This window comes from Lissotriton helveticus, chromosome 9 (assembly GCF_964261635.1).
Source record: "Lissotriton helveticus chromosome 9, aLisHel1.1, whole genome shotgun sequence".
NCBI lineage: Eukaryota > Metazoa > Chordata > Amphibia > Caudata > Salamandridae > Lissotriton > Lissotriton helveticus.
Genome location: NC_136070.1, coordinates 869864153 through 869876521, shown reverse-complemented (window position 1 = coordinate 869876521; position 12369 = coordinate 869864153). Strand labels below are relative to the sequence as shown.

Below are 12369 nucleotides of genomic sequence, written 5' to 3'. Positions count from 1 at the left end.
TTCCATGCTTTTCCGCAACTCATTGCATCTCATGAAACGTATGCATTTATTTTCATAGCGTGTTCCTATGTTACCCTTCCTTTTACAAATAATTTTCCTATTTACAGTTTATAACTGGTTTGATGTGTTCTATACATTTTCTCACTAAACCGAATGAAGAGATTTCTGAAATTATAGCGTGTCCTATTTTTCACGTTAATCGAACTGTTTAGATTTCTAAAGTTTTCCCATTCCATAGCATAAATGATTCTTGCCCTAGTTATTTTTTCATCACCCATGTTGACTCTTTTATGATTAGTCTACTAGTTTAGCAGGTTCCCAGTCGCATTTCTCTTGAATCCAAATGTTTTTGCTTACTGACTATCTGCTCTCTGTAAGTTGGATTTTCACACTGATTTGAACTTTATATAAACTTTCTAAAACTTCTAGTTGTCCGTGGGTCATTTTATGAAAGTAAAGTCATTTATTGAAGAGTATATTATTTTCGCTGCCTTTCATTTTACAGCTAGCTCCCTGATCCATTGTGGTCATAGGTACCCGTAACAGGGGATGGTAAGTCGGGTACACTAGAAAATAGAGAAGGAACTCACAATTATTGGTAGTAGATTGTGACGTCATCCGATCAATGTATCTGGTGATTTGAAATATATGGGCCCGAAGCCAGAAGTGGCGAAATTATTGGTCGGGTGACCCGCGATCTCTAGCAATGCCAAACACACACGAGAAACGTTTTTCATGCTGCAGTAGTCTATGCTTTTTTAACAGGGTACAAATGAACCGTGTTTAGTCTATGAAGAAGCAAGTTTTTCATTATAAAAGCAAGAAAGAGATGGGGGTACTATCCCACATAGGCTATAGAGAGAAAGCTGCTAAAAGATATTACTGAAACTCAGTTCTAAATATCTTATGCATCAAATTGACCAATTTCTTCAGGCTAAAATCCACCACACCATTGCTGAATGAAGTCAGATTAATCTGATCCTTTACTTATAATTGAAATATATAATCACTTAAGAAAGATGATGCCTATGTCTACTGCAGGCTAGTGGGAATAACACTTCCTCCCAAATAAGGTTCTTCAAGGAGACTTGTTTATACTGTAAATTCAGAAAGTGTATTCAGCATAGGCTACTTTGAAAAATAATAATACAGGACAGCGAAGGCCAAATCTCAAGCCTAGCCTGGACTAAGGTACTGCTTTATCACACTTAAAAATATAACAAATTAGAGTTGACAAAGTTAACTGCCAGACATTTTCTACAACTCACATCGAATACAGAAGCACAATAATCAACTGCAGTAAAAATTGTGTTACCAAACCACAGCAATTAAGGAGGAAACAGAATAAATTACTAGGTTTATGTGAATTGTATTCATGGCACAACTAAATACAGTGGCTTTGGATTTCAGATATGATTAAACCAGTAGTGGCTGCAAAGTTTATTGATCCAGACAGTTTTACACAGGAATGGTGCCAATTGTAATATTTCCTTAACCACTTCCATGCTAATGACAAGGCCAGCTCGTCATAAAGTTTACTGGACCTGTGCTTATGACGAGCTGACCTTGTCATGAACAATGGGGAATCTCAAAGCTCAGCACCCAGCGGGAATTGCCTTAGCAGGCAAGGTGCCAACAAGAGTCTGAGTTGTTGTTACCAAAAATAATTACTCAAGCCTCAAAAGAAAAGTAGGAAAATTTGGCATCACAAGAGCTTAGGAGGCTCAATGACAAAAAAGTAGCAGCCATAAATGACAGCCCCAAAATTTCAGGGGCAAGGAATATCCAACAACCAAAACTGTACCCATATTTACTATATAATGACTGAAGGGCAGGGGCATATGAAACAACCCCATTCCAGTCCTCCAATTAGAATTGTGCGGTGTCAAGTCAAAAATAATTCCCTTTGGGACTACTGGTTATCCATTAGCTCCACAAATGGACACTCACACAGCAAACATTCATAACCCCAATCCTGAGTGAGCAGAATGCTACACAGCTAACAAAATATTATATCACTAGGTATTTAATAAAAAATCCTTACATCAAATATCATCCCTATTTGTCAAAGGATTGAATGACAAAGGACTAAATACAAATTTACTTTTGTATTTAGTCCTCTTTCTGTTTGGAGAAAGAAGGGAACCTATAATGAGGATGAAGATTGACATTGAAAGGGATGTGATAGAGGACAGAGATCCATGATAGAAACATTGAAGATGATCCTGTGCAAGGTGAAGGGAGTGGAGAAAACAACCAGAATGCTGCAGAGAAAAATTAAGGAGTATGGAGAAGAGAGTACAAGCTGTGTACAACGAATCAACAACTCTTAATCCTACAGTGTTGTCCCCGTAGGTAACACTAGGTTCAAATCAATGAGGTGATGAATCACCAGGCCGACATAAAGGGTAAGGCCACTGGGGCATTGCTTGCCTTGGAGGGCAAAGTGTAGCTCTTGGAAAAAGCAGCTGACTTTAGGGTGCTTGGTTGTCAAGCTATAATGCCTATCATAGAATTAGAGGTGATGGCAATCTTTTTGGGGATCTTTTAGTGCCAGTTTTGATACAGAGGGCCTACAGACTTACATCAACAAATCTAATTGTATCGGGCAGATCAAAACAGGAATCTTGCAAAGTCTCGATTATGGATCGTCAAATGGTCTTTGGTTTGATCTGTTACTGTCCTAGGTGCCAGGCTAAGCCACTCAAGTGAGGTACCATTTTTATCAGGAACAATGTCCTACCGGGGTGGAAGGACATTTGTGGAGCCCTGCTGATTCTGAACTTTCTCTCACAGAAAAGTGAGGAAATGAGTGTTTGCAGCCAAAGTTAGAGATTTGTCCCCAGCTCTTTATGGTATTCATACTTGATGGTGCAGAAGGACTAAAGTCTCATAGTACTTTCACTTTTAGAGAAAATGCATCAGCACCCCATACAAAAAGTTGTTACAAAAGGAAAGAAAAAAAATCAGCCCTGGGCTTCTAGGGAAGCTCTTCCCGAGCAGCCAGACTTCTAAATCAAAAAGGGAATTCTTCTGGAGGGATTCCATACCCTTGGTTCTCTGACATGAGCTCAATGTCAATAAGCGTCTAGCTTTGAGCACTCTTGATGTGGAGGTCAGGTCAATAGCATCCAAGGGTTAAATGTCACTATAACAGCTTACACTGGCTCAGTGGATAGAAAACAGGTAAAGACTAAAGATGAACTAACATGCTCTGCAGCCCAAAGGAAAACATTGTGAAAACATTGAATAAATACTGAAGAAGGACTAAAGATGTGTATGGCCCCAAAAAATATATGTTGGCCATATAACAAGGGAAGTACTAGGGCTTATTCCAAAGAGAGATTAGTAATGGTTTCCGATCTGAGAAGAATTTAATTGAACTGGGGTAAATCAAACAAATGCCACCAGAAGAGGAGACTATCATTGCTGTTATATCTAGCCCAGTCGTTACCAGATGTAGGCAAGCATGATGTAGAAAACGAAGCTGGACTAGCTCTGACACTGTAGATAGAAGTCCTTCAAGTGTTTTCCACAACAGCATAGAAGGCCTACGTTTACAAGATCAGGCAAAGCTTGCAGCAAAAAAGAGAAACTAAAACATGTATTTTTAAAACCTTTACATTTATCCATGAAATGCACAACTTTCCAAGTATGAACAGCCGAGCCTGGCATTAACACGGCAAACATGGCTCCTAGCTCTGTTAGACACAAGCCGAGCTCACAGCGATTAAAACCTCATGTAGAGATCACATCACACAAGGAGCAAAAGCAGCTTCCTAGTTGCACTTAATATGGTGACCTCAGCTGAAGAGCCTCAACAGATCAATACACACATCATCTCAGGTGGGCTTTAAGGCCTGAGGATTTGGATGTAAAAGGGTAAAACGGCAACACTCACCGTGAAGTCGGCCTATGGCTGTAGTGAGCTGACCCACTGTCACATGCAGCATGCTTCAGTGGGCAAAACAAAATGACACAACAGACCAATGGATGAAGAGAGACAGATGATAGCCCTTATATGTACGTATATTAAATATTTATTCTTTTATTAAAATCAAAAGGTCTTGGACAATGCCAGATCTAATAAACGTGAGTTTGTGCCTAGTAAGGTCTCTGCTTCAAGAAACTGCTGGAGGGACTGTAATATCAGTGTGCACTAATGTGCACTGTGGGATATTGCTTCTTGAGACAAACCCAGTGAGTTTGTATTTTACCACTGAGTAATCATACGTCATAATGTTTATTAACAGACATAACAGTAACAATCCAATAAAGTAGTAATTAAAAAACAAAGTCATTTAACTACACTAGATATCAAATGGAGAAACAAAAGCGGATTTTAAGAGTGTGAAGTGAAAAAAAAGGAAAACCAATGGTAAGAAGATAAAGTGGTAGAGGAAAGGAGAAAAGAGAAGCAAGAAGATATCAATAAAATGCCATAAAGGTTTCATCTGTGGGAACCTAGCAGGATGAACGACCAGACGCTTTGCTAAAGAGCTTCGCTGCCCTACACAACAATCCTCATAATCCTGCCCCCCCAGGATGTAATTGCCAAAAATCTTGGCTTTGCCAGCTCCATGGACGATAACTGTGGCAATCCATCGCGAGAAAACAAGGATGCAGGGTATAAATGGCGCTTCGGGAGGCAGGGGCCAGAGTGGTGAGGTCTGCTGAGAAGCAGCACCGCGGCCTGGGCTTCGGAGATGGCTCATTACTAAGTTTACTTAAGGGAAAGATCATTGCCCTGTTGAGACCAGGGCCCGTTGCACAGAGCATTCCCTACATCCACATCCTGTAAGACGGCTGTGGTGCTCTGCCAGCAGTCAGAGCAGGCATACGCAGAGCTTAGTTGTAGAAAGCTGGCTCTGTATTTACTATATCAAAGAGAGGTATCGTGTGCACAGAGTCCAGGGTGTCCTCAGAGGTATATAAGAGGCTAAATTAGTAAGTAGTAACAGCTCTCTTTGTGGTAGTGTGAGTGAGCAATTAGGCTTACCCAGAGGATGTGTTAAGCATTTATTGTATTGACTCAATCAAGAATGATTCACACACTCAGAGACTGAATCCAGACCAATTGGGTAAGAATAAAAAAAGGTATACTTGTATTTTATTTAAAGAACCAAGCAGGACTTGGTACAGGTAGGTGACATATACTTGGAATACAGGATTTCACAATAAATTGCAGTCATGATTAAATGTTTCAATAGTTACAGGTTGGTAGTGATTCAGAAAGCAGGTTGTTTTATACAATGATTACTTTTAGAATGCCTTTCAGTTACTTTTAGATCACTTGAAGTACTGGGGGTGGTATGCCTACATACCACACATAAGGATCTTACAATACATGGTAAGTAAGACTTTTCATGCTTTGCAGTTTAGTTCTCTTTACTCCATACAAAACATCCGTTCAATACTTCCAACATATCAGGCCCAAAATCTCATACCATAGCTTCCTATATAAAAAAAAGTTTTAGTGGTTTCTCAGGAGAGTACACAACTTACTAGTGGGAGTTTTGGGGGTTAGGACCAAGGTTCTCCAAGGTCTAGATGGGCACTCAAATCGCACCACCAGAGGCACTGGGGTGGCCGGGTGCCGAGTGCAGGGGCCCAATGTTAGCCAATGGGGTAAGGGGGCCTATACTTGGGGACTGCTTACGAGCAGGTCACTCAGGTGTGGGAGCAAAGCTACTGTGGATAAGATCAGCACTGGAGGGGCCAAAAATCAGCACAGGAGCTGCACTACTAGCAGCACAGTGGGAGCGGGGTGCAGACTGCCAAGCCAACGTCAGGGACCCAGTGGATGCCAATGGAGAACTTTGGTTAGTTAAGGACAGGGCAGGGAGATTTCCAGAAGGCAACCACCGGCTAGAGAGGTAAGTTGGGACCTTAGGGGATGCCTGGACACCGTCGGTTGGGCCACCCAAGGCCATGTGGCGCCGTGTGCAGGGTTGTCTTTTGGTGTTGGATGCTTCTGACCGCCATCGGTCGTGGTTGGGCTGCTTGGATCGCTTTGGTTGCTGCCTTCCTACCACCTTCAGCTGCGGTCGGGGGATCCTTCAGGTTGGGGTTGCAGGTGTCATCTTGAAGCTTGAGGGCGGTCAGGGGTCACCAAATCCTAGGTCAGGATCGCTGGGGAGACCTCCTTGTGGTGTTGGGCCACTCGGTCTCTGGCAGTCAGTTGCAGAGTGGTTGAGGACCGTGGAACCGTTTGGGTCCGGGTTCTGTTCTTGGAGTCTTTGATTGAGCAAATCCGATGCTCACGGAAGACAGAGTTCTTAAGATGAGTGCAGGGCAGGCCCTCCAGGCTCTGAGGTGCTGCTGGACACGCTGTTTTCTTTGCTGTAGGCAGGTAGGGCTGGAGAGAAAGCAGCAGGTGTTGTCTTCTTCCTGAATCAGCACGGCTTATGCAGTCCTTCTTCTTTCTTCCTCAAATTAGCGGAGGCAAGGCTCAGAGTTGCCCCTAAATACTAAATTTAGGGACGTTAAAGGGGTGTGTAGGTCGGGACCAATAGGTCACTTTCTTGGGGTGAGTGCACCCCCTAATATGCCACTCTCCAGTGGGAGGGGGGCATGAGTCCCTCTCTAATTGGCTGGGTGCCCTCACACTCAAGATGGAGGAGACTGAGATGTGTACTTCACCTCGCCTCCCCTACATGAGGGTTGGTGTTGGCAAAGGTGGGCACAAATCTTCTCTACCTTGGTTTTCCCGCTGATTCTCCCGCCCGAAGTGAGGGTCAGAACTGGCTGGAGACAGTTGCTGGGGGTATCAAAAGGCAGGGACAGGTTACTCTTTGTGGACCCAGCCTGTCCTGGTGAAGGAGGCATGACACCTTTGCCCAGGATGGGCTTTGTTTCTGGTCTCAGAGAGCCGAGGCCTTCTATCCAGGGGTTCAGAAACCTGTCTGGTGGTGGCAAATGGCGGGCAGCCATTTAGGAAGTACACCAAGGCTGGTAGTTTTTACAGGGGGCATCTCAAAGATGCCCTCTCATTGCATTTTACATTTAATCCCACACTGGCATCTGTGAGGGTTTAATGTGCTGAGAAGTTTGTTACAAAACTTCCCAGGTTTCAGTAAAGCCATTCTGGAGCTGTGGAGTTCGGAATGACCAACTCCCAGACCATATACGCTTTACCGCATTACGACACTTAGAAACTCTAAGAACGGGCTTATACACTGTAGGGGTACAATGCTCATGCAACTGTACCCTCACCTGTGGGCTAGTGCACCCTTCTAGAGGAGTGACTGCTCTAGGCCCCAGGCAGTGGGTTGCAGGCATGGCACACAGGCATGTGTGCCATGTTGACTCTTCACTTTTAACTGCACCAAAAACACACAGCTTGCAATGGAAGTGTGTGGGGGTTAAGGTGCAGGGCCCCTTAGGGTGGCACAATAGGTGCTGCAGCCCTTAAAGCGATCCTTGACCCTCCGGGTTAGTCGCTTCCCCACCGCTGCAGCTCCGCCGGTGCCCGTGTTCTCCTGTCTGCTTGCCTCCTCCCGCATCGTGCCCCGTTGCTGGTCTCGCCCGCAAGACCCGCCTTGCGCCTTCTTCATTTTTGACCCCCAGTGCCCCTCTCTCTTCTGTACCCCGCATGTCCCGTGTGCCTGCTCGCCCCTTTCTCTCCTTGTTCCCCGTGTGTTTTTGCTGATTGTTTATTCTGTTTTACTTTTCAGGTCGCTTCCTGAGCGCCTCCCGATCGCTGCTTTCCCGCCGCTGCCTCCCGTGCGCCCCCCCCCCCCACGCCCATTCGCTGGTCCGGCCTCCCGCCTCCAGCCTCCCAGCTGACCCCTCCTCCCTTCATATGGCGACAGGCGCGCCAAAGGCAAGCCCGTCTGCGCCCGTCCGCGCTGGGACCGCGCCCAGCACCAGAACCCCTGGCCCCCACCGCACCCAACCCACCCGACTGAGATACGACTCTGCCTCCCTCAAAGCCCTCAACAACGGTCGAACTACCACCTGCTACCAAGCCACCCCCAAATGTACCCACGGACCCTTCACCTGTCAAGCCTGCAAATACACATGCATCCGAAGCTGCAGACCACCCACCGGCGCACGCAACATCAACCACCTCAAGTGCATCCTTCTCAACACACGCTCCGTCCACAAGCACGCCGTCGAACTATGGGACCTCCTGGACACCACAGCACCAGACGTCGCCTTCATCAAGGAAACCTGGATGAACAACTCATCGGCCCCAGACATTCCCATAGCCATCCCCAACGGCTACAAGATCGCCCGGAAGGACCGCGTCAACCAAAACAGAGGAGGAATCGCCATCATCTAGAGGAAAACCATCAACATCACGACCACCACCGAAGACACACCGCTCGCCGCCGAACACCTACACTTCCAGATTCACACCGACTCGAGAACCACCCTCAGAGGAACACTCATCTACAGACCCCCCGGGCCCACGCGCACATTTCAGCGAAACCATCGCCAACTTCATCAGCCCGCACGCCCTAGCATCACCAGAATACATCCTCCTCGGGGACCTGAACTTCCACCTGGAGAAAAACAACGACCCTGCTTGACAACCTCGCCAACCTCGGACTCAAACAACTGGTGAGCACCCCCACCCACATCGCTGGCCACACACCCCATCTTCTCCGCCAGCAACTCTTCCGGACTACACTGGACCGACCACAGATGCGTCCACTTCACCTTCAAACGGGACGCTCACCACCATCGTACACAACAAATCCCCTGCAGATGCTAGAGCAAAATCACCACAGACCAGCTCCTCTCAACACTGAACCAGAAGCCACCAGCCAACATTACCAACGTCAACAACGCAGCCCTCAACCTCTCACACTGTATCACCACCTGTGCCGACAACCTCGCACCGCTAAGAAACCCCCCTGGCGGGACCAGCAACAGGAAAACCCCATGGTTTACGGACGCCCTCAAAGAATCCAATAAAGCTTACCCTCGAAAAAACCTGGCGCAACGATCGAACCACAGAAAACATGTCAGCCCTCAAGATCGCCACCCGTGAACACCACCAGCTGATCCGCTCCACCAAACGGACATCGTTCAAAGAGCGACTAGACAACAACAACCACAACAGCAAGGAACTCTTCAATATCGTTAAAGAGCTTTCCAACCCCAGCGCCAGCTCCATCGACATCACGCCTACACAAGAACTCTGCAACTCCCTCTCCTCGTTCTTCCACCGAAAGATCGCAGATCTACACGACAGCTTCGGACAACAACCCCCGCCTCCTACTACCAAACCAGAAGCCCCCACCACCACCCTAAGCTCCTGGACCCCTATCAGCTCCGAAGAGACCATAAACATCATGAACTCCATCCACTCCGGCTCCCCCTTGGACCCTTGCCCCAATCAAATCTTTAACAAAGCCGATACCATCATCACACCCCATCTCCGGAACATCATTAACAGCTCATTCGCATCAGCCACCTTCCCCGAGAGCTGGAAACATGCAGAAATCAACGCCCTCCTGAAAAAACCCACAGCAGACCCCAACGACGTGAAGAACTTTCGCCCCATCTCTCTTCTCCCCTTCCCGGCCAAGGTCATCGAGAAGACCGTCAACAAACAGCTGACCGCTTTCCTCGAGGCTAACAACTCGCTCGACCCATCCCAGTCTGGATTTCGAGCCAACCACAGCACAGAAACCGCCCTCATCGCAGTCACCGACGACATTAGGATCCTGATGGACAACGGAGAAACAACCGCCCTCATCTTCCTGGACCTCTCGGCAGCCTTCGATACCGTGTGCCACCGCACCCTAATAACCCGCCTCTGCTCCACTGGAATCCTTGGAAAAGCCCGGGACTGGATCATCTCGTTCCTCTCGGACAGAACCCAGAGAGTCCGCCTCCCTCCCTTCCGCTCAGAACCCACCGAGATCATCTGCGGAGTTCCCCAAGGCTCCTCACTCAGCCCAACCCTCTTCAATATCTACATGAGCCCCCTCGCAGCCATCGCACGCAAACACAACATCAACGTCATCTCCTACACCGACGACACCCAGCTAATACCCTCCCTCACCAAAGACCCAGCCACGGCCAAAACCAACCTACAGGAAGGCATGAAAGACGTCGCGGAATGGATGAAGCTCAGCCTCCTTAAACTGAACTCAGACAAGACGGAGGTCCTCATCCTCGGACAATCCCCTTCAGCCTGGGACGACTCCAGGTGGCCCATGGAGCTGGGCAGCGCACCGACCCCCTCAGACCACGCACGCAACCTCAGATTCATCCTGGACCCCCTCCTCACGATGACCAGGCAAGTCAACGCCGTCTCCTCATCATGCTTCAACATCCTACGCATGCTTCATAAGATCTTCCGGTGGATCCCCGCCAAAACCAGAAAGACGGTCACCCATGGCCTCGTCACTAGTCGACTGGATTACGGCAACACCCTATACGCAGGAACCACCGCCAAACTCCAGAAGCAACTACAACGCATCCAGAACGCCTCCGCACGCCTCATCCTCGACATTCCACGCCACAGCCACATATCCGCCCACCTGAAATACCTGCACTGGCTCCCCATCAACAAGAGGATCACCTTCAGGCTCCTCACCCACGCACACAAAGCACTCCACAACAGGGGCCCCGAATACCTCAACAGCCGCCTCTCGTTCTACAGGCCCGCCCGTCAGCTCCGCTCACCCAGCCTCGCCCTCGCCACCGTCCCACGGATCCGCAGAACCACCGCAGGAGGAAGATCGTTCTCCTACTTGGCGGCCAAGACATGGAACTCCCACCCCACACACCTCAGAACTACCCAGGACCCCCTCGCCTTCAGGAAGAGCCTCAAGACCTGGCTCTTCGAGCAGCAGTAGCCCCCCCCTCTTCCAGCGCCTTGAGACCCTCACGGGTGAGTAGCGCCCTCTACAAATGACATGATTGATTGATTGATTCTCTGGTCACAGTGCCCTTGGACCCAGTGTACCTATTTCAAGTGGCTTACTTGTGGCCAGATATGTGCCAATTGTGAATAAAAAGGTACAATTTTGGGAAAGAACACAGGCCCTGGGAACCTGATTGGCAGGGACCCAGGGCACATCAAGTCAAAGTGCATTAACCCTCAGGCAAAAAGTGGGGGGTAACCATGCGAAAAGGGGCACTTACCTACATTAGTGTTTCCACCCCTAGCCCTTCTGTCATCTGACAAGTCTACACACATACTTTTTGCAACAGAACACTATTTTATCATCAGCAAAGCAGACCACACACATTTTTTGTTGGGAAAACAGTTGCAAGTTTATTCATATGCAGTACACAGATAGGGTTAACTTATGGGTGATCATAAGTGTGCAGCGCCGTTCAGGAATAACCGCAGACACCCCTCCTGAAACAATCGCCAGCCACTGGCTATTACATTGCCGTCTTATTATTCATCCGGTGTTTTGTATTTTGCATTGGGGCTGCGGCCCAATGATTTTAATGTTTGCTGCACCAATGCCACCATGGAGCGAGGTAAGGCCAACTCCCAAATGTCACGATACTAATTGTCCCTAAAGGGATTAAATAATATTTGAAGTAAAATAACTTTGGCTTGAAATTTTCACCTTCCATACAACTGTAATGGTGGTCTTCAATGGTACCTGGAATTAACTTTCACACACTAGCTTGACTAAGCTAATCAGTACTCATTCATAGTTAGTCGGTAGCACCAGCAGTCTCATGTTTGATAGCTAGCGAGCAAATTGTTACATCCAAACTAAATGTCCATTTCCTAAGAAAATTAGAAGTGGAAATAAAACTGTGACAACAGCCCTTTAGAAGTAGTATGACATTCGCTATCCACTCTTTGCCTGCTGTCTTTCATCAGATGGAAATTTGGCATAATTTGATCTTGGCATAGTATCATACATGGTAGAGACTTACCTGTCAGTTCCTAGTGATGATTCATCAGATAGCGTAGGGTATAATATAAATTCACTGGTATCAGGTGAATCAAATTCTTGATTGGTTATCATGTCATCAAAAGAGATACTACTTGAGGATTCTGAATCATGTATCTACAAAAAAGCATAAAGTCGATATTTTGTTTAACATTCCAATATACATACCCACAAAAGCAACTGAAAAATTGTGTTATTTCTCAACCTACCTGAAAAAGGCTTTCCACCAGATGTATGGGAATAATTAACTTTGGCTACAAAGATGGAAGAAAATACTTTGACTATTACGAAAGTAGGATAAATCTCCAGAAGCAAAGTTTTGGACACCGAATCCCAGAAGCCAGAAGCATGACTACCAAGGACACTTCAGACTGCAGGGATTCATGGCACTGACTCCCAATGTCTTTAGAAACAGACATGTTTTACCTGCTCCTGTGGGCAGATGATGAAATGGCATACACTGAGAATTGCTTGCAACTTAAAA

At 47.1% G+C, this 12369-nt stretch overlaps 1 protein-coding gene across 1 annotated transcript in view; it reads right to left on the bottom strand.

Annotated features, from left to right (window-relative positions):
• The window catches only part of LOC144781934 (WD repeat-containing protein 62-like), a 636677-nt gene that overhangs the window by 223467 nt on the left and 400841 nt on the right, over positions 1-12369 (bottom strand). Inside the window, exon 23 of the mRNA XM_078661021.1 lies at positions 11869-12002. Coding sequence (XP_078517147.1) covers positions 11869-12002 — 134 coding nt within the window. The remainder of the gene's footprint in view (positions 1-11868; positions 12003-12369) is intronic.